At 38.2% G+C, this 23,708-nt stretch overlaps 1 protein-coding gene across 1 annotated transcript; it reads left to right on the top strand.

Moving 5' to 3' along the window:
- The first annotated feature begins 14,314 nt into the window (after positions 1-14,314).
- On the top strand, positions 14,315-15,265 carry LOC138905412 (uncharacterized). The gene is made up of 2 exons (XM_070193936.1): positions 14,315-14,655; positions 14,884-15,265. The coding sequence occupies exons 1-2, from the start codon at positions 14,315-14,317 to the stop codon at positions 15,263-15,265; spliced, it is 723 nt and encodes a 240-aa protein (XP_070050037.1).
- The last annotated feature ends 8,443 nt before the right edge of the window (positions 15,266-23,708 follow it).

Here is a 23,708-nt window from a genome sequence, read left to right as displayed (position 1 = left end):
GGTGTTATGTGTCATCCTTCAGATGGAAGCTTGGAAGCACTTTGATAGGACATATCCAGATTTTTCTAGTGAACCAAGGAACATTCGGTTAGGTCTGTGTGCGGATGGCTTCATGCCTTTTTCTATATCTGCGACACTATATTCATGTTGGCCTGTCTTTCTTACACCTTGTAATCTACCACCTGAGTTGTGTATGACTAGTCCATATATATTCTTAAATTGTATTATCCCCGGTCCACATAATCGGAAAAGTTTGATTGATGTATATTTGCAACCTTTGATTGGTGAGCTAAAACAATTGTGGTATGATGGTGTTGAAACATATGGCATATCAACCAAGCAGAATTTCAATTTCCGTGCTAATTTAATGTGGACTATTAATGATTTTCCTGCGTATGAAATGTTGTCTGGGTGGATGACTGCTGGGAATCTAGCTTGTCCTTACTGCATGAAAAATAGTAAAGCGTTCACTTTGAAACATGACCGAAAACAATCATGGTTTGATTGTCACCGTCAATTCTTGCATGATGATCATGAGTTTAGAATGATGAAAAATGCATTCAAAAAGAATAAAGTGGAATATGATTCTCCACCTCCAATATTTTCAGGTGAGCAAATTTGAGAGAGGGTCCAGAACTTCAGTAAAGTTACTGAGGCTCCACCTTATAGATTCCCCGGATATAGAGTTAATCATAATTGGACGAAACAGAGTATATTTTGGGAGTTGCCTTATTGGAAGGATAATCTTATCCGACACAATCTTGATGTCATGCATATTGAGAAGAATTATTTTGACAATTTGTTCAACACAGTGATGGATGTTACAGGTAAGACAAAAGATAACCCGAAGGCTAGAATGTACTTACAAGAATATTGTAGGCGGCTGAATTATACTTGCAGACAGCAAACAATGGTAAGGTGTTCAAGCCCAAAACAAGTTATACATTCACTTTGGAGTAAAGACGATAAATTTGTGATTGGGTTACGAAATTGAAGATGCATGAGGGTTATGCGTCGAATCTTGGAAAAAAAGTAGATATGGAGGTAGGGAAGTTGAGCCATTTGAAAAGTGATGTTTGGTTATAATTACATATTTTTAGTGCATTACTTACCTTACATTTTGGGGCTTTAATGCTAAACTATACTATATTTGTGCTTAATTGAGTCTATTTTATGTGTAAGCGAAATGGAGATGAAAGTAGAAGAAAAAGGAGACCTACAAGTCGAAAGCGTGCGCAGGAGCAGTGAATGAGAGAACCTGGCGACGCCAGGCTTGAAGCTGGCTTTAGGCTAGCTTTGCAAGGCTAAAGCCAGGCTAAGGCTGGCGTTAGGCTGGCGACGCCAAGCAAAAGCCAGGCTGAGGCTGGCGTTAGGCTGGCGATTCCAGGCCTGGGGCCAGGTCCAATCCGAGTTTTGAAGACTTAATTCGTTTCCGGGTTTGACTAGGACTTGTCCTACATGTTTAGGTCTTTTCCTACACATATAAATAGACCTAAAAATGCCATAGAGGAAAAAAAACCGGAAGAGAACATACCGGGGGAGAACATACTTGGAGAGGACGTTTTTGAGAGGAAAACACAAGCACAGAGCCGCCGTGGAGGCCGGAATTCACTAAGTTCCATCTTTCTCCCACCAAACATAGTAATTTTTATGTTTCTTTGTATGATTTGTTGTTTGGCTACCATGTCTATGTGGAGCTAAACTTCACGTTCTAGGGTCGTGGTTCTTTCATGACTATTATTATTCGGATATTGATTTTGCCTTTTTGATTTATCATATTGGTTTATTTATTCAATCTTGCGCTTAATTATTTAATTGCTTGATCACCAATTGAATACTATTTACGAATCTAGAATTGAACTCGAAAGTGGGAATTCTAGATTGCATATAGGATTGAGTAGAGCAGGTTCTTGAACTCGGGCATCGGGGAACAAATTCGTGGTTAGGATTGACATATACCTAATTGCCTTGCTTGGTTGATTTACAGGAATTATAAATGCGTTCTTGTTGATTCTAACTCCATAAACACATAGGCATTAGCTTAGCTTGAATAGGCGAGTAAGAACTCGACAGATTCTTATGAGCAATATTAACCCTGTCAACCAATAAGTTAGATAAATTAGTCGGTCAATTCAATTGAAGAATACAATAGGATTGTTAGATAGCCCATAACCCTAGATTGTTTTCATTATATTGATATCATAAAAATCTGTTCTTTCTCTGTTCAAAGTTCATTATTTATATTTTTTTATTTAATTATTTGGAATCAAATATTTTTAGGTTTAATTCTTGTTTAGATAATTAAGTGTGATGACCTAAAATGTCATCTTTAAATTTAATAATTAATTATGTGTTCTAAGACCTCAAAAAGTACTATTTATTATTTCTCGACTTGCGTGCACAATCCGTAAAATTTTATGGAAGGTTTTTATGTGAAAAATGAATTTAAAATGTGGACTAGAGCTTTAAAACTCAATTGAGTTGACTTTTGTCAAAATTTTGAGCAAACAGATTCGGATCAGTGTTTTGACAGTTCCGGTAGGTCCGTATCGTGATTTGAGACTTGGGCGTATGCCCGGAATCAAATTCCGAGGTTCCTAGCCCGAGATATGGAATTTCGAAAAAAAATTAAAATGTTTAAGGTCGAATAGTGACCGGATGTCTAATTATGTGAAAACGATCCCAGAATAGAATTTTGATGATTCCAACAGCTCTGTATGGTGATTTTGGACTTAGGAGCGTGTTCGAAATTTTATTTGAAAGTCCGTAGTTAAATTAGGCTTGAAATGGCTAAAAACAAAAATTTAAGTTTGGAAGTTTGACCGATGAGTTGACTTTTTGATACCGGAGTCGGAATCCAGTTTCAAAATTTTTTATAGCTCTGTTATGTCATTTATGACTTGTGTGTAAAATTTGAGGTCAATCGGAGTTGATTTGATAGGTTCCGACATCCAATGTAGATGTTAAAAACTCTTAGTTTCATTAAGCTTGAATTGGGGTATGATTCATGGTTTTAGCATTGTTTGATGTGATTTAGAGGTTTGACTAAGTTCGTATTATGTTTTAGGACTTGTTGGTATATTTGGTTGAGGTCCCGAGGGCCTCGGGTGAGTTTCGGATGGTTAACGGATCAAAAATTGGACTTAAAAGCTGCTGCAGTGTTTCCTCTTCTGTTGGATATTCTCAGTTGATATCGAGCCCAGGTATCAAGCCCAGGGTTGACGAGGCTCAGGCTCGAGCTTAAGATCGAAGCCACGATCGAAGGTCCAGCTCGAGGACATGATCGAAGGTCCAGCTCGAGGACATGATCGAAGGTAAGGCTCGAGGGCTAGGATCGAGACCCATGCTCGATGCCCTGATCGAAGGCACATGCTCGATGCCCTGATCGAAGGCCCAGCCTCGATGTCCTGATCGAAGGCAGGCCATGACCGAGGTCCAGGCTCGAGCCTATGATCGAAGCCGCGATCGAGGCCCAGTTCGAGGACCAGTTCCGTAGACTGCTGGGCAGTTTTATAAAAAGAGGGCATTCGTCCCATTTGCCATTTTTGACGAACTTGAGCTTGAGCAGAGGCGACTTTTGGCAGAATTTCAAGGGAAAAATATTGGGGTAAGTGATTCTAACTCGGATTTGGTCTACATATACAAGTATATCATTGTTTCACCATAAATTAGTGTTTTGAGATTTAAATTTGGAATTTTTTTAGAAATCTCATAGAAATAAAGTTTTGAGATTTCGGTATCGATTCGGAGTCGGATTTGAGTGAAACTGGTATCGTTGGACTAGTAATTGAATGGGTTGTCAGATTTTATAACTTTTGCCGGATTTCGAGATGTGGGCCCCACAGATGAATTTTTAATTAATTTCGGGATTTCTATTAAAAATGTAGTATTTTCTTATAGAATTGATCCCTATAATATTTAGTGATTATATCAAATTATTTTAGCTAGATTCGAGCGAGACAGAGTTGGATTATCGTGGAAAAGGCCTTCTAGTGGATTAAATTGGAGCAAATTGAAGTAAGTCTCTTGCCTAATCTTGTGAGGGGGAAATTTACCCCATAGGTGATTAAATTAAATATATTTTTGCTAAATTGCGGGGGTTACGTACGCACAAGGTGACGAGAGTCCGTGTGTAGCTACTATTAATGCTAAAGTCCGGGTAGTTTAGGACTCAAAGTATGAATTACTTGTGTGAATTGTATTCTTTATTAATTAAAATAATTGATGTATATATTGTGAATTGTTATGAAAAGTAGAAAAATATGAAATTTTCATATGTTTAATTTTTGTTTAAATCAATTAATTATTAAAAGAAATTGTTCTCCTTCCAAATTCATCTTATAATAAATATACTCTCCTTTCGGAGGCACATAAGAAAGTGTCCTCCTTTCTTGTGGAGCGGGCCGAACGCCTCGGCAGGATAGATGCATCTATGGATCGCGCCGCACGTCCCTCGGCAGTGTACACGACACTCTGGATCGGGCCGTACGTCCTCGGCAGAAATCGTGCTTAATAATAATAATTACACGATACTTTAATAATTTATTTCAGCTTGTGAAGCTAATTAATAAATTGAAAAATCCTTGAAATTTAATGAATTATTATTCTTTCTCGTTAAGGAATTAATTGTTACTCCTGTAAATGAGGTTTAATTGATAAATTAGAAATTATTTGAATTGAAGAAATTTAATTAATATATTGAGAATTGTTACATTTGAAGGAATTTAATTATTTCTGCTGATTAAATAAATTATTGTAAATTCTGTAAATCATGCTGATTTAAATATCCTAGTTTTATTTCAGCTATTATTATTGACCCATAGTGAGTGTCAAAGTCGGCCATCTCGTCTCTACCACTTCGAGAATAGGCTTGATACTTACTGGGTATACGTTATTTACGTACTCATACTACACTTCTTGCACTTTTTGTGCAGGATCTGAGACAGGTACTAGTGGAGGAACTATCATCACATACCCACGTCACCCCGAGGCATAGTGATGAGCTGCCTTTCTGAGCCGTTCTGCAGCTACCAGTGTCTCTTCTTATATTTATATTCTGTCTATTTCATTTCACACAGTATTTGGAGTTTTGTATAATCTACTAGATGCTCATGCACTTGTGACACCGGGTCTTGGCACACACATTGGTAGAAGTTGGTATTTTACTATTTTCTTAGAATAAAAGTTTAACCAATGTACGTTTGACTTATTAGTTGGCTTGCCTAGCTGTAGTGTTAGGCACCATCACGACCTATAGGTGAAATTGGGTTGTGACTTTAAGATAGTCTAATTTAGTTAATAGTTAATCACAAGTCCTCGTGGGTTCGACATCCAACTTTTAGTCACTTTATTACTTGACGACCGCGTATACTTGCGTGTGCGTTTGTCCGCAACAAGTTTTTGGCGCCGTTGCCAGGGACTTAGAAATTAGCTATTTTTCTAGATTAGACATTTTTTTTTCTATTCTTTCTTTAGTTTAGTTAGTATTTTTTATTTTTTTTAGCATGGCATCTTGGAATGAAAATTATTCGAATGATGATTATTCTTATTTTGATGATCCCTGTCCATATTGTGGAGGACCCCACTGGTGGAAAGATTGTCAGAATATTCCCGGGAGCGAGTTGTGCGCACAATCTCGATCCTTTGAGTGGAATATTTGTAATATGTGTGGTGGTCAAGATAACCATTGGGTTGGTTGTCCTAATTCTTTTCAACCTTCTCAGAGCCCTTATTATGATCTTTCTAACAATATTTGTGAGTTTGATAGGGGCAATGAAGTGCAGGATATGGAACATGATGCATATATTAGAGATATTCTGAGGCAAGTAGCAGAGCTACAAGATGAACTCAAAAAAGATATGAAAAGAATGAGGGAAACAATCACAAGAATGAAGGCTAATATAGAAGAATTGAATGAAGAGAGCGAGTTCCAAGAAAAGGAAAATTTTGAAAAAGTAGAGATTTTGAGCCAAACATGGCTAGTGGAATGAGCTGAAAAGTTAGAAATATATGAGGCTCAACGTGAGAAAATTACTGATGGGACGAGACACTTTATAGAAGGAAGAGCTGAACTGGGACAAGAGATTGAAAAATCTGGCACTGATATTCATGACTTGGGAGCTAAATTAATTGCAAAAGTTGATGCGTCTAACGCCCAACAAATAGTTCTGAGTTGTGTGAAGCTGAAAAGGAGCTTACACGCCAAATTGAGGAGCTAAAAGTGGAGAATAAATCATTTGGCCATACTTGTATTGATGATGTCCATGTTGAGGAAAGCACTCTAGAGTCATGTGAGGAAGTAGATAATATTATATGTGAAGACTCTAGTGTGTGTACATATGAGGATGTAAAGAGTAATACAATTCTAGAGTTAGGGTGTATTGGTCCTCATTCCATACATTTTTCAAAATTGTGTTTGGATGATGACATGTAAATCGAGTTATCTGAGCCTTTGGAGGAGCCAATGGATGAGGAACGGGGTGCTTACATTCTTGAATTCGTCGTGCCAGAGAGACAGAATTACATACCTCATCTAAAGGCCAAGAAGTGTAAAACACGATATTGGTTGCTTGACCCAATTAAATTTGTCTCACCGCCTCGGGAGTATAACATAAAGCTTGAAGCCAAATTAGGGACGCAATTCATAAGTTCGAGGTGGAGGCAAAAAGTGGTTCACGTCGTGCTGCGACGTTAAATTAGGAGCTTGTTGGGAGGCAACCCAGCTTTACTACTTTCTTTTATTTTTGTTTTTATTATATTATTTTTGTAGTGTCTATTTTTATTTTGTAGGGTTATAAGTATAGGAAGCAAAGCTATTGGAAGAGTACAAAAGCGAGCTAGATGGTGAGAACTAAGTGTGGGGTGCCCATACAAAGGACCATACTTGGGAGAAGTCTGAGTATCCCGTGAGCTGCTAATTCTTTGACCTTTTGACTTTCAGGGAGTTTCTTGTTCACCCTTGTTATTTTTGCGATATTTGTGCATTGGGAACATTGCACTCTTTTAAGTGTGGGGTGGAAGATTCTCTGTGCTTTGTATAGTATTATATTAGTATATTATTAGTTTCTTATCTTTTTATTGTTAGCTAGCTTCTTATTTTTATTTACAGAATTAGTAGAATTAATGGTGTAGTATAGTAGTAGTAGTAGTAGTTTTAGCAGCTTAATTTATTTTTTTAAAAATAAATAAGAAAAAAAAGAGTAGAAAAATTGGATTTTTCCCGACGATGGATTTTCTAGACAGTTTTCTTGAGGGATTTAAGTCTAAAGAAAAAGGACAAAAAGATTTTCTTTGTAGGTAGTGTAGTAATTCCCCCTTGGTTTTTCTTTGTGTCGCGGTTCTTTTCCAAGGGTTTTATTTGAACTGGGTGTAGGTAGTTTTATATTTTTTAGAAGTAGGAAACTTTGTGCTATGTTTTGAATTGGAGTAATATCTCTTAACTTTGTTATGCCTTGAGAATAGTGAGTACTTTGGTTGTGACGCTTAGGCTCAGTTTTTGACTCTTGTATAAGTAGCTTAAATCGTATGATCTTAACTTTGCTTAACTGCTTTGACTAGAATATCTTGATGAGTCCAATCCTAAGTGAGTTATGTGCCATGTGTATGTGAGGTTTGTGTGTAATTCTGTGCATTGCATTTGATGTCTAGAACTTGCCCGGTGTGTTTGCAAAGCGAAATAGTAGTTTTGTTCAGTCTTGGAAGTGATATAGGCGTTTCTTTGTTGAACCAGTTATATAATTTACCTTCTTTATTGTTATGTATCGTAGTTAACCTCTTTGAGCCTGTAATCTTGTTTCTTTGGCAACCACATTACAAGCCTTATTATGTATCGTAGTTAACCTCTTTGAGCCTGTAATCTTGTTTCTTTGGCAACCACATTACAAGCCTTACCTATTTTTTTGAATTAACCATATATTTGAACCTTTTCACCTCTCATGAGCACTTGAATTGTTATGAACTTTGTAAAAGTTAAAGTATGGGGTGGTTGGTTTGGCTTTTGAGTGGAACTAATCAAATAAGGAGAAAGGTACACTATTTTGAAAAAAAATAAAAAATAAGTAAAGCCACTTGAATTGAAAAAGAAAGGAAAAAATAGTTGTATTGCTGTGTATTCCTTGATAGTGGTGACTCTTGATATAATTGTGCTTAAAGAAGTATGGAGTTAATATACATTGATGTGAAAGTGGAGTTATGGTTTGACATAAGTGTGGGGTTAAATGTTAAAGTACATGTATTAAAGTGCTTAGGAAGATGTAGTCACTCTTATATCCAAATGTATCCTACCCGACCCGTAGCCTACATTACAACCAATTAAAGTCCTACTTGATCCTAGACTGAATGAGTTCCATTAGTAGAGTAATACACTACGGGCAAGCCTATGGCGCATCTTTTGTGGCATATGAATGTTATTTCTGAGAGTGAGTGAATTCTTTCTATCTTGAGTTCCTAATTGTTCTTAAATTTTTATTGTGTGTGGAACTACTCTCTTTTGTTGTATGAGGGCACTTGATTCATGAAGGAAAGGTAATGTCATTGACCTCTATGTTAGAGTAAGTGAGTGAGTTGTGAATAATGCGTGGTACTTGTGAGTCAAATTTTGAGGTGAAGAGGTTATACTCTTGTGCTTAGTCTATTTTAAAGATTCTTGATGTGATGAGTTAGGAGAATTGTTTAAAAAGGTCGTGTCTATATAAAGTGTAGTTTGATTGCTAGAGGACGAGCAAGAGTTTAAGTGTGGGGTAGTGATGTTTGGTTATAATTACATATTTTTAGTGCATTACTTACCTTATATTTTGGGCTTTAATGCTAAACTATACTATATTTGTGCTTAATTAAGTCTATTTTATGTGTAGGTGAATTGGAGATGAAAGTAGAAGAAAAAGGAGACCTACAAGTCGAAACCGTGCGCAGGAGCAGTGAATGAGAGAACCTGGCGACGCCAGGCTTGAAGCTAGATTTAGGCTGGCTTTGCAAGGCTAAAGCTAGGCTGAGGCTGGCGATGCCAAGCAAAAGCCAGGCTGAGGCTGGCGACGCCAGGCCTGGGGCCAGGTCCAATCCGAGTTTTGAAGACTTAATTCGTTTCCGGGTTTGACTAGGACTTGTCCTACATGTTTAGGTCTTTTCCTACACATATAAATAGACCTAAAAATGCCATAGAGGAAAAAAGACCGGAAGAGAACATACCGGGGGAGAACATATTTGGAGAGGACGTTTTTGAGAGGAAAACACAAGCACAGAGCCGCCGTGGAGGCCGGAATTCACTAAGTTCCATCTTTCTCCCACCAAACATAGTAATTTTTATGTTTCTTTGTATGATTTGTTGTTTGGCTACCATGTCTATGTGGAGCTAAACTTCACGTTCTAGGGTCGTGGTTCTTTCATGACTATTATTATTCGGATATTGATTTTGCCTTTTTGATTTATCATATTGGTTTATTTATTCAATCTTGCGCTTAATTATTTAATTGCTTGATCACCAATTGAATACTATTTACGAATCTAGAATTGAACTCGAAAGTGGGAATTCTAGATTGCATATAGGATTGAGTAGAGCAGGTTCTTGAACTCGGGCATCGGGGAACAAATTCGTGGTTAGGATTGACATATACCTAATTGCCTTGCTTGGTTGATTTACAGGAATTATAAATGCGTTCTTGTTGATTCTAACTCCATAAACACATAGGCATTAGCTTAGCTTGAATAGGCGAGTAAGAACTCGACAGATTCTTATGAGCAATATTAACCCTGTCAACCAATAAGTTAGATAAATTAGTCGGTCAATTCAATTGAAGAATACAATAGGATTGTTAGATAGCCCATAACCCTAGATTGTTTTCATTATATTGATATCATAAAAATCTGCTCTTTCTCTGTTCAAAGTTTATTATTTATATTTTTTTATTTAATTAGTTTTGAATCAAATATTTTTAGGTTTAATTCTTGTTTAGATAATTAAGATAGTCTAATTTAGTTAATAGTTAATCACAAGTCCTCGTGGGTTCGACATCCGACTTTTAGTCACTTTATTACTTGATGATCGCGTATACTTGTGTGTACGTAATATTATAAGTTTGATGTAATATTCTATTTTATTTGAATGTTCTTGGCTAACATGACATTATGTAGGACAATTGGCAAATGAAAATAATTTGTTAAGCAGAGGAATAGGATTGAAGGATCTATATGCCAAACCTATCTTGCAAAGAAAACTACACATTTTTGTTCTTATTATTTTGGGAGTAATGTGCCATGTTCTAGGAATAGGCCCAATAGGCACACGGTCGAATGTGTGAATGATCCATTATATCCATCAATGTCCATATTCAATCAACCAGGCCGATGTTCTAAGGATGTTAGAAAGAGAAATTTGAGTGATATGGAGTACAAGTCAGCTACACTTCATGTGTTGCTAAATTATCCCGAAGTTGTACCATTTCTCAAGTAAGTATTGATTTATTAGTTATCAAAATGTAAAATTTACCGTGACTATATATTGATGCAACTACTAAAAATATTTGATGTGTCACAGTCACTTCGTGGGTCAATTTGGCCATGATATTGTATATACGAGATTTGATACGTGATTCAAACAGTTTGTAAGTGTGTGTGTATGTGTATATATATACACGTAGTGAATGTATAAAAATTGATTCATAAGTTGTGCTAACTTATGAATTTTTTTAACACTATGTAGGTAAATAATCCAAATAATGGTGTAAATCAATTTTTGAAAGATATATCTTAGGGACATGGGCTTCAGGTCACAACAATGTCTAAGTACGTAGTGAATGGTTATAAGCTTCATATAGAGGATTACTCTAAAACTAAAAATAGCAACAACAACGGGGTGTGGGTTCAAGGTGGTGATGGCAACCAATTTGGAGATATAGATTATTATGGTGTGGTCAAAGAAATATTATAACTAGAATATACAGGTTGGCCATATAAGAAATTGATACTCTTTAGCTGCAAGTGATTTGAACCAAATCCAACAAGAGGTAGAAGAGTACACCACCAATACAACATAATTGATAATCATATGAGGTAGTATGATCGCTATGATCCTTTCATAATTGCACATAACATTAGGCAAGTGTATTATGCTCCTTATCCTTTGCGGCGGAATAAGACCGATTGGTGGGTTGTAATAAAAACTAAGCCTGTAGGTAGGGTGGAAGTCAAGAATGTGTTAGGTGTTGCATATCAAAACGATATCTCCAGTGTTCACTAAATAGTGGACGATCAGTTAGAAAATAATTTGGAACATCCTGAATGCATATTGGAAGAAGTTGATATAAATAAAGTAACAATTATAGAAAATGAGGATGAAGAATCAACTGATGAAGCTCAAACAAGTGAGGACAAAGAATTCTCGGACGAGGAACAATACGTCGATGAGGATTAAAAAGTTGGTTTTTTAAAGCACTCTCGTTTTATATCTAGTTTCTTATATGTTTCAATAAAAATGTGTATTATATTATGTAGATGGCAGGAAAGGGTCAAGGTAACAATGACCCTACTAATTCTCAGGGTCGAGAAAAGGGTAGGAAGGGAAAGAGGAGGGTAGAAAATAATAGTCCCTCTTGTCCACCCTTTTCAGAGATGCCTATGTCTTATCCTCCACCACACGGCTATACTGAGCTTCCACAGCATCACGAGTTGTACACCTTCATTCAGACACCAGACCTTCCATCACAAGGCCATAGGACTATACGTCCGACATACAGTCCAGCTGCCTCACAACCATCTGCATCACAGCCATCTACATCACATCCACATGGATCACATCCCTACATATCACAGCCACATGGATCGCATCCATCCATGTCACAGCCATTCGGGTCACAACCATCAGTATCACATCCACTTGGGTCGCATCCAGCTATGTCGCAGTCACAGGGATCACAACCATCTTCATCATCGATTCCATCTATTGCAGGCCTTCGCCTGCGAGGCAGTAGCTCTGACCCGCCTACACCGTCTTCACATGCCTCTGATACACATGCTTCGAATGGTGATGACGAGGTAGTGCATTATGATTGATATGGTATGATCATCATAGTCCCTTAGGGTGATGGGTAAGTGTTATTCATTATTTTTGCGTCTATTGATTTGTAACATTTTTACAAAGATATTAATGTGTTTTTATTGTTAAATTGCAGGTTCAGGCCGGGTAATAAGACTATGAAGATAATCACCAATGCCATCAGAAAGCTTTATGATGGCCCTTATGCGACTTGGACTGATTGCCCATTCTCGCTGAAGGAGCAAATTTTTAATCAATTTAAGGTATAAATGTTCTTTTAAACAATTTAATAATTTATATTTATGATGTTTCCATCTAATATTTAACTTTTGAAATACAGAGCAAATGTGTATGGGAAAACCGCTATAGCGCGAAAGTGGCTGTAAATTTTCATCATAAAGCTCGCAAGAGATTGGTGGATGCTTTCTCGGATGCTAGAAAGAAGAACAAGAGGCCTAGATGGTTACTTGAGAATTTGTGGAATGATTTTCAAAGGCAATGTCTTACCGCGGATTTCTTAGAGAGGAGGAAAAAGGAAAAAAAGCTCGTGCATCCGAGAAGGGAGGCTCCTTGCACACTGGAGGTGCGATCAACCTAGGGACAATAAAAAGAAGATTGGTACGTAATTGCTTAAATTATTTTAATTTTCTAAGTATATATATATTCTGTTTATTAACTAAATTAATTTGTTTTCAGGAAAAGAAGTATGGGCGTCCAATGAGTCATGATGAGCTATTCAAGGAGACGTATATTGTGAAGAAGAAGAAAGAGGGGGATCAAGATAGGTGGGTTGAGGACCGGGCCTCAACTACATATGTAAGTTTTCAATTTTCTTTAAGTATTATAATTTACTTTTATAAAAAATTTGAAATACTGATTTAATTTAAAATAATATAGGGTCACTACCAAAGTAACGTGGAGAAATTCATCCGTAGTCATCCAGCTGGTGAATCGGGTGAGCCAACCCAGCCTTCGGACGAGGATGCTGAAAGAATATGGTTGAAGTCTGTTGGCAGTCCAAAATGGGGGAAGGTATACGAGCTTCCTACTAAAAACATTCATCGCTATAAGTGTGGAATGCGAGGAATAGGAACTTCCTCGCAAGGCGAACAACTTAATAGGGAGAGCCTCTCCGCTATGCAGGAGATAGTGACAAAGCTCACATCCGAGCTAGAAGCGGCCAAGGAAAGAGAAAGGCTTAGAGATGCTCAATTCCTTGGCATGCAAGCTCAGATCAGAACTCTCCTATCTAGTGGAGCTTTTCTGTTGCCCCGATCTCGTGAGTAATCTCTAGAGGGTCGACCTCCACGTGATCGTTCCTCCCATCCTCCCCGTGATCGTTCTTCCCGTCCTCCACAAGACCGTTTTCTATACCGTTTTTTTTAAATGAAAGTTCATCAGACGGTGATGATGATGTTGTAGAAAATACCCCTTGACTTTTATATACATTGAACTAGACAAATAGAACCAGTTTTGAACTAGTTGTAATTAGTTTTAACTTGGTTTTGGATTTTTATGTTCAATTGAACTTTAATTTGTTAGTTTTAAAGTATTTATTGAATGTTTTGGTTGTTGCTGTGTTGTTGTTGTTGTTGTGTTGTTATTGTTGTTGTTGTTATTAGGTGTATTGGTATGCTGGCAGGTGGCGTAGCTGCCAAAACAGGCATTTTATGCCAAAATTAAACCCAAAAAAACCGACCAAAGTTGGTCGGTTTTTAATAAAAAAAAGAAAATTATTCCAAAATATCGACCAAAGTTGGTCGGTTAATGAACATTGAATTCCCAGAATTCAACATTACCGACTAACTTTGGTCGGTATTTTTCCTACACTGTTGAGGTTACCGATCATAGTTGGTCGGTAATGTTTAATTTTAATTATTTAAAAAAAGTATATATTTTCAATTACCGAACAAAGTTGGTCGGTTTTTTTAAATTTTAATAATTAATAAAAAAATATAATTTAGTTAAACCCACCAACTTTGGTGGGTAAAATTAAATTAATAAAATATGTTTCCGACCAAAGTTGGTCGGTAAGTACTTAAACTTGTTAGATGGTCGTTTTAAGCTACCGACCAATGTTGGTCGGTAATTTCTGACCAACTTTGGTCGGTAAGCCATTCCTACCATCAAAACACCGTCCACACCCTAATGGTCGCATTTTTTGTCAGTAATTGGCCATAACCGACCAACTTTGGTCAGTTCTTTTGGTCAGTTTTTAGCGGATTTCTAGTAGTGCGGCGACCGTTGAAGGGAGCTTTGATAAAATCGATTGTTTTTGACTCAATCGCGATGGCACAAAATAAGGTATCCTCACTCGAACACAGTCCTCTGTTATTTCTTCAAGTGGCAGATGCACCAGGACTAGTTTTAGTTCCAATCAAACTGACAGGGCCTCAGAATTACGCCTTGTGGAGTAGGGCAATGAAGCAAGCTCTTTTGGGCAAAAGTAAGCTTGGATTCGTTGACGGAACTTGTGTGAAAAACATATTCAGGGGTGAACTCCCAGAACAATGGGAGAAGTGCAATGCGATTGTACTTTCATGGATCGGTAGTTCTGTCGCAGTTAAGTTAATGCCTAGCATCATGTTTGCGTCTAGTGCGAAGAAAGTGTGGAGTGATTTCCAGGAAAGGTTTGATAGATGCAGTTTGACTAGAATATATCATCTATGGACATAAATGGTAAATTTGAAACAAGGTACAGATTCTGTAACTACCTACTACTCAAATATGAATGACCTATGGAGTGAGCTAGATGCAATAGTTTCCTTATCTACATGTGATTGTGAAGAAGCTAGGCCATCCATAGAACATCTAGCTAATTAGAAGTTAATACAATTTTTAATGGGATTGAATGAAAGCTATAGTAATGTGAGGAGTAATGTACTGCTGAAAAGACCTGTAGTTACTGTAAATAAGGCATATGTCATAGTAACACAAGAAGAGAGTCAAAGATCCTTGGGTATTGGTGATGTAAATAGGGATCCCTTAACTATGTTAGCAGGGAGGGCCCAAAGTTTCAAGCCTAAGAAAACAAGGCTAGTTTATGAGCATTGTGGATACAAATGGCACCTAAAGGAAAACTATTATAAAATTGTTGGATATCCTTCTAATTTCAAAAGTAATAAGAAACCAGTAGGAATAGAAGGAAGAACCTATGTCAACAATGCAGCTGTAGAAGAAAGCAACATTGGTGGAAGCCTTCCACAAGGACACTTCCTAATAGAAGAACAATATAAATAACTGGTGGGATTGCTGAACAAACCATCCAGTGGTGAGAGCTTTATCAACATGGCAGGTATTGTTGCTTTATTATCCAATGCTTATTTAAGAGAGTTGATAATAGACTCTGGAGCAACACACCACATTACTTGCAATAAGGAGGTTTTGAACAATACAAAAGGATTAGAGACAAAGGAAGGAAATTATGTGCAATTACCAACAAGAAGTAGAGCTGAGATAACACACAAAAGGGCTGCAATGATTTTAGGAGATCAGTACATTAACAATGTCTTATATGTGCCAGATTTTAAGTTTAATCTATTATCTGTAGTAAAGTTAACAAAGGACCTTAGATGTTTTGTTGGATTTTATCATGACTTCTGTTTATTACAGGAGCTTTACAATGGAAAGGTATTGGGGATTGGTAAGGAGTCTGGAAGTTTATATGTGCTGAAGGAAAGGGGTGCAGTAGTAACAGCTGGATCAGTATCAAAAGAACACACAGAGAAGGCACTTTGTCACTTCAGGCTAGGTCATGCTTCATTGAAAGCTATGCAATACATCTCATCTCTACAAGACAGAATAAACACTATACAATTAGAATCTTGCAGTATATGTCCTTTAGCTAAACAATGTGGGTTGCAATTTTTTCTTAGCAACTCCAAGTCCACTACTATTTTTGAACTTGTTCATCTAGATGTTTAGGGACCCTATAAGGTGCCCACTTATGATAGAAAAAGGTATTTTTACGGTTGTTGATGATTTCAACAGATACACTTAGGCTTGTTTGATTCAATCAAAATGTGAAGTTTGTGTAGGCTGAAGAATTTTTTGTCTTTAATTCAGACTCAGTTTAGTGTGTGTGTTAAGATTGTGAGATATGATAATGGGACTGAGTTCTTTAATACATAGTGTAATGAATTGCTGTCATCTCTTGGAATCTTACACCAAAGTAGTTGTCCTTATACACCCCAACAGAATAGGGTGGTAGAAAGGAATCACAGACACATCTTAGAAGTAGCCAGGGCACTAAAGTTTTAGAGTGGGGTTCCTATCAAATTTTGGGGTGACTGTGTAAAGACTGCTGTATATTTGATCAACAGAATACCTTCATCAATATTGACAGGAAAAATACCCTTTAAATTGCTATATGGCAAGGTTAGCAAGTTGGATCATCTAAGGGTCTTTGGTTATTTATGCTATGCAAGCAATCTACCTAGAGGAGACAAGTTTGCATCTAGAGCAAGAAACGCAATCTTCATAGGATTATGCTAAAACTCAAAAGGGATACATGTTATATGATATGGAGACACTGCCCTTTTTTGTCAGTAGAGATGTTCAATTTAGAGAAGACTGCTTCCCTTTCAAAATGGCAACTTTTGAAGAAGGTGATCCATTTTTCCAGCAACCAACTCAGCTCATAATACCTCAATCAGATCAAATCTCTACTCCATGTGACAATGTTGACACTTATCATCATGCTCAGCCCACACCTCTAGCACCTCCTGCAGATGACTCACTCCCTGAAGATAATGTTGAGATTGATATTGTTGATGCTCAATTACATGATCATCATATGCCAGATGTTGCTGAGCCAGCAGTTGCTGAAACTAATGAGCATCATGTACCAGCAGTTGTGCCACAAGATAGTGCTCCATCATGCACTACCAAAAGGCCTCAGAGGAAGACAGGGCCTCCCATTTGGATGAAGCATTATGTGAATCCTACAAAAGGAGCACCTGGTCACAAATATCCTGCATCTAACCATGTTGGTTATTCACATATATCTGCCCCATATCAATCTTATTTACAAGCTTTCTGAGTTCTCACTAAACTTGTAACGACCCGGCCCGTTATTTTGCGATCTAGCACGTCATTTGACAGTTTTAGGCCTTGAGTAACTTTAATTCATGTTTTATGACTTGTACGCGTAGTCAGAATCTAATTTCGGGAATTCAGAGTTGATTCGGATAAAACAATTCTAAATTCGGAAGCTTAAAGTTGGTAGAGTTAACTAAGGTTTGCATTTTGAGTAAACGACCTCAAAATAAGGATTTAAAGATTTCAACAGGTTTGTATGATGATTTCAAATTTGGGCGTATGTCAGGGTTGAGTATCGGGTGGTCTGGGATCATTTCTACGCTTATTATGGAAAGCCGGCATTTCGAAAGTTCAAGAATTTTTTAAGTTTGATTTGAAGTGGACTTTGGCGTTATCGATTTTCGTTTGAGGTTCCGAGCCTTGGACTAGGTTTGTATCATGATTTATGACTTGTACGTAAAGTTTGGCGTCATTCCGAAATATTTAAGTATGAATCAGACGCATTCGTCGAAGTTTGAATGTTTGAAAGTTGAGAGGAATGTTTCGATCGTCGATTCGTAGTTTTGATATTGTTTGGTGTGATTTGGGACCTCGAGCAAGCTCGTGTTATGTTTTGGGACTGGTTGGTGTGATTGGATAGGGTCCCCGATGTTACATCTCGCATTTTTGTACGTTAAAGTTTCGTCTTCAATTAATCTACGTAGACTCTGGGATGAGATTATCTTGAGGTTAACGTATTTATGCTATTTATAACAAGCGATAAGTTAGTGTCATGAAGGATAAAGGGTACACGAATTAAAGAAAATGAGTTTCGATTGAAGATTGTCGATTTGGGATAAAATACGGTGCGAGCTATAATACCTGATATTTATGGACTCGTATCATACAAGGTACCATATGACCGTGATAGTATGATATATAAAGTATATTAAAAATGAGTCGTATTTTAATTAATTTAAGATAATTCTTGATTATGTGGGTAATTGGTTAATTATCGGGTAGCGGAATATTACCTAATTAATTAATTGGTTGTAGGATAAGATTAAGACCCCTCCCCCACCCCACGTGGCAGCAAGACACTAACCAAACAAATGACTCTTGGTCATTTGTGATTAGGTGGCAACCTAATTTTTTAATTTCAAGACACTTCATTTCTAGGATTTTGAATACAAACAACATTTCATTCTCAATCACTACAATCAGATTCCTACAATTCCTTACACAACACTACAATCAAGAATGTGAGCTTTAGCACATTAGCAACACAATTTCTTACAAATTCCTACAATTCCTACAAGTTCCTACAAAGACACTACAACGTGATTTCTTCAACCAACGAGATTTCTTAGCACAGTAGCAACGTGAAATTTTGCGGTTCTAAAGGAGTACGGTGCAACATTTTTCAAGAATATCATACGGATTTTTCTCTACTCCAGGTATGTTAAGGCTATCCCTTCTTTCTTTTGGCATGATCTATACGACACAAATGAAACGAGCAAATGCACAACTTCCATAAATTACTCTATTCGTAGAAACGCTAGAGATGCGTATATTCTTGTTTTCCCATAAGTCTTATTATTCTATCGTCTGTTCATGGGTCTCAGAAAATACATAAGTTGATAACGTCTATTTCATGATATTAATTAGAGGCATAATGATCTTATGACATTCCGAAAGATTTTATTGACATACTTATCATGCATTGCATTCATTTACATTGACCCATGACCAAATGGCGTTATATATATATATATATATATATATATATATATATATATATATATATATATATATATATATATGGGATATGGGAAAAGGTTACGGCGCTATATATGCACCACCACTTGATTAGTTGGTATATATTGATGATTTTGCCCATAGTGGCCGAGATGATATGATGGGATGCCCTCAGAGGCTTGATGATTTTATGTACACCTATACCTATGTAGACACGACATTTATATGCACGTGCATGATATTATAAATGTTTTAAAATTTACAAAGTTATTTAGACTTACAGGTGGAATTCTTTATTCCCTTGTTCATCTATGTCTTTTATGTACTAATTTATATGCCTTACATACTCAGTACATTATTCGTACTGACGCCCTGTTTCCCAAGGCCTGCGTTTCATGCCCGTAGGTGCAGGTAGACAAGCTGACGATCCCCCTTCTTAGGATCCTTGATCAGCGAAAGTTGGCTTGCTCCATTTGATCTGGAGCTGCTTTTGATTTTGGTATGATATGCTTGTATACATGTATGGGTATGATGTGGCCCAATCCCGTCCTTGTACAGTTGTATATTTTGTTAGAGGTCTATAGACAGTATATATAGTTGGATAGTATGTGGCCTCACCGGCTTCCAGTTTTGGATATATAGTTGTCTATAGAAGCCTTGCCGGCTTGCCCCAATGTATTCCGCATGTTTATGTATATATGTCTTTTGGACAGGTTTCACTCACGTACACTAATCATGTTTATATCTTAGACGCATGCTTAAGGGTGTTCGACAGGTAGGACTCGGGCATCCATCGCGGCCCATCGGTTTGGGTTGTGACAAAAGTGGTATCAGAGCAGTTCTGTCCTAGGGTTGTCTATAGACAGTGTCTAGTAGAGTCTTGTTTATGGGTGTGTCGTGCACCACACTTATAAACAGGAGGCTACAGGACATATATGGTGTTATCCTCTCTTCTTATCTTAGATCATGCCATATAAGAATTCATGTTCTTAACGATATGTTATATTTTCAGCGATGCCTCCAAAGACTACAGCTGCCCAGAAGGGAAAGTCCGTGGCTGGTGAGATTACTTGTCGAGCGCCACGAGTTACCAGGGCTCGGGGAGAGTCTCATAGTGAGATTCCATCTCAGACTTCACATACCCCGCCCTCTCCAGGAGAGCTCCGAGGGGCAATAGCTCCAGCGCCTGCCCATGTACGTTTAACCCCTCAGCCAGATACACCGGGTCAGGAGATGAGAGATGCTATTTAGCTATTAACTCGATGAGTAGCCTTACAGGCTCGGCGTCAGTAAGTAGGTATTGGTCATGCAGATAGGTCCGTCAATACGAGGGTTCGTGATTTGATTAATTTAGACCCTCTGGTATTCACGGGGGTAGATCCAAATGAGGACCATCATGTATTTATTGATAGAATACAGAGGACGTTGAGGGTAATGAAGGACACTACTACTGAGTAAGTTGAGCTAGCTTCCTATAGACTCCAAGATGTTGCAGTTAATTGGTACGAGTCTTGGGAATTGTCCAAAGGTGAGGATGCCCCTCCAACAGTATGGTAGGAGTTTACAGAGGCTTTTCTTTATCATTATCTGCCACCAGAGCTTAGATGGGCCAGAGTTGATAGGTTCTTGACCCTTCGATAAGGTAACATGAGTGTTCGGGAATACAGTCTTCAGTTTGATTCATTGGCTAGGTATGCTCCCACTATTGTATCTAAGATGGAGGATCGAGTTCACCGGTTCGTGATGGGGTTAGAGCCGCACTTGCTTAACGATTGTATGTCAGTCTCACTTCAGGAAGACATGGATATTTCTCGTATTCAGGCATACGCTCAGGGTTTAGAGGAGCGTAAGCAGAAGCAGAGGGCCGATTGTGAGCCTGATAGGGCCCAAAATAAGAGAGTGAGGTCTTCGGGTCCTTCTGGTGAGTTTCAAGGTGGTCAGAGACAACAATACCCGAGGTATCCAGCCCAGCCATCGACTAGCGCACCCCTTCAGTTTGGCGGTAAGATATTTGATCGTTCCACATATTCAGGGCTTGGTCAGAATTTCAAGGCCTCAGGTTCTCAGTATAGGGGTGAGTCAAGTCAGTTGAGGTCGCCCTTGCCATGATGTGCTCCGTGTGGTAAGCAACATATCGGGCAGTGCCGTATGGGGTTGGGTGTTTGTTATACTTATGGTTATCCAGGCCACGTTATGAGGGATTGTCCGATGAGAGGTGATGCAAGCATAGCCCAGCCAGCGGGATCTGTTGTTGGTTCATCATTATCAGTACGCCCTCCTGGGCAAGGTTCATAAGAACCAATGAGTCGTGGTAGAGGCAAAGGTAGAGTATCTAGCTCGAGCGGTCCTCAGAACCGCATTTATGCATTAGTAGGACGACATGATCAAGAATCATCACCCGATGTTGTTATAGGTATATTATCAGTCTTCTCATATGATGTATATGCACTGATTGACCCAGGTTCCACCTTATCATATGTTACTCCGTTGGTTGCTAGTAAGTTTGGAATAAAACCTGAATTAGTTAAACCTTTTGAGGTGTCCACACCTGTTGAGGACTCAGTGATAGCTAAACGAGTATATAGAGGTTGCATAATAGTAGTTCATAGTCGATCTACCGTAGCGGACCTAATCGATTTAGATATGGTAGAATTTGATGTTATAATCGGTATGGATTGGTTGGCTTCTTGTCATGCCAACGTTGATTGTAGATCAAAGATAGTCCGATTTAAATTTCCAGGGGAGCCTATTTTGGAATGGAAAGGTAATACGGCATCACCGAGAGGTAAATTTATTTCCTATCTCAAGGCGAGGAAGATGATCATAAAGGGCTATATTTATCACTTTGTTCGGGTTCGGGATGTGGAAGTAGAGTCAACAACCATTCAGTCCATCCCCGTGGTTAATGAGCTTCCCGATGAGCTTCCAAGTCTTCTGCCAGAGCGAGAAATTGAGTTTGCTAGTGACCTACTACCAGATACTCATCCAATACCTATTCCTCCCTATAGAATAGCCCCCGCAGAGCTGAAAGAGTTGAAGGAACAACTAAAGGACTTGCTTGAAAAAGGCTTTATCAGACCTAGTACATCACCGTGGGGAGCACTAGTGTTATTTGTGAGGAAGAAAGATGGTTCCTTACAAATATGTATTGATTATAGACAATTGAATAAGGTGACAACTAAGAATAAGTACCCGCTCCCGAGGATTGATGATTTATTTGATCAGTTACAAGGTGCCAAGTATTTCTCAAAGATAGACTTGAGGTCCGGGTACCATCAGGTAAGGGTTAAGCAGAAAGATATTTCGAAGACAACATTCAGGACCAGATACGGGCATTTTAAGTTTCGTGTTATGTCATTCGGTTTAACCAATGCCCCAGCAGTATTCATGGATTTGATGAACCGTATGTTTAGACCCTTTTTAGACATGTTCGTAATTGTATTTATTGATGATATATTGGTGTATTCTCGTTCAGAGGCTGAGCATGCAGATCATTTGCGTACTGTGCTCAGAGTTCTACAAAAAGGGAAGTTGTATGCAAAATTCTCTAAATGTGAATTCTGGTTGAACTCTATAGCTTTCCTTGGGCATATCATTTCGGATGAAGGTATCCGGGTTGATACATAAAAGATTGAGGCAGTAAAAACTTGGCCTAGACCCACAACACCGACGGAGATTTGTAGCTTTCTCAGTTTGGTAGGTTATTACAGGAGATTTGTAGAGGGATTTTCTTCCCTTTCGGCACCTTTGACAAAGTTGACTCAGAAAGGAGCAAAGTTTCAATGGACTGATGCTTACGAATGGAGTTTTCAAGCATTGAAGGACAGATTAACTTCAGCACCAGTTCTAACGCTACCAGAAGGGACCGATGGTTATGTTATCTACTGTGATGCCTCGGGCATTTGATTGGGTTATGTACTGATGCATCATGGTAGGGTTATAGCTTATGCTTCTAGACAACTAAGAAAACACGAGAAGAATTACCCAACCCATGATTTAGATTTAGCCACACTGATTCATGCACTAAAGATGTGGAGGCACTACTTGTATGGCATTTATGTTGATATCTATACGAATCATAGGAGCCTCCAGTATATCTTCACCAAAATGAATTGAATTTACGATAAAGGAGATGGTTGGAGCTACTTAAAGATTATGACATTGATATTTTATACCATCCGGGGAAGGGGAATGTGGTAGCCGACGCCCTCAGCCGTAGATCTATGGGTAGCCTGTCATATTTACAGCTAGAGAAGAGAGGAATAGCCCATGAGCTTCATCAGCTAGCTAGTCTTGGAGTTCAGTTACTGGACTCAGGTGATATTGGAATTACTATTCAGGATACAGCAACATCCTCTTTAGTAACTGAAGTAAAGGAACGCCAGTACGAGGATCCTGTGTTAGTTCATTATAGGGATACAACCCCTCAGAAGGAGAAGACACCATTTGAGGTTACAGAAGATGGGGACTTCAGATATCGAGCATGATTATGTGTCCCTAATGTTGCAGGGCTGCGTCGGCAGGTCATGGGAGAAACTCACTATTCTCATTATTCTATCCATCCAGGAGCAACAAAGATGTATCATGATATTAGGGAAGTATATTGGTGGGACGAAATGAAAAAGGATATAGCGGACTTTGTTGCTTAGTGCCTTAACTGTCAGCGGGTTAAGATTGAGCATAAAAAACCCGGTGGATTATTGCAGGCTATGGAGATTCCGGCTTGGAAATGGGAAGTAGTTAATATAGATTTCATCGTAGGCTTACCTCGTACCCAGCGCAAGTTCGATTCGATATGGGTGATTGTTGATAGGCTTACAAAGTCAACCCATTTTCTGCCCGTTAGGACTACATATTCCGCAGAGGATTATGCAAGGCTTTATATTAAGGAGATAGTACAACTGCA

This window comes from Nicotiana tomentosiformis, chromosome 2 (genome assembly GCF_000390325.3).
Source record: "Nicotiana tomentosiformis chromosome 2, ASM39032v3, whole genome shotgun sequence".
Taxonomy (NCBI): Eukaryota; Viridiplantae; Streptophyta; class Magnoliopsida; order Solanales; family Solanaceae; genus Nicotiana; species Nicotiana tomentosiformis.
This window is presented reverse-complemented; position numbering and strand designations above follow the sequence as displayed.

Excerpts from the sequence above, each read along its gene's own strand:
- LOC138905412 (XM_070193936.1), top strand. The coding sequence starts at position 14,315 with ATGGCACAAAATAAGGTATCCTCACTCGAACACAGTCCTCTGTTATTT. Across the intron at positions 14,656-14,883 it reads TGGAGTGATTTCCAGGAAAG|CTATAGTAATGTGAGGAGTA; the intron begins GTTTGATAGATG and ends ATTGAATGAAAG.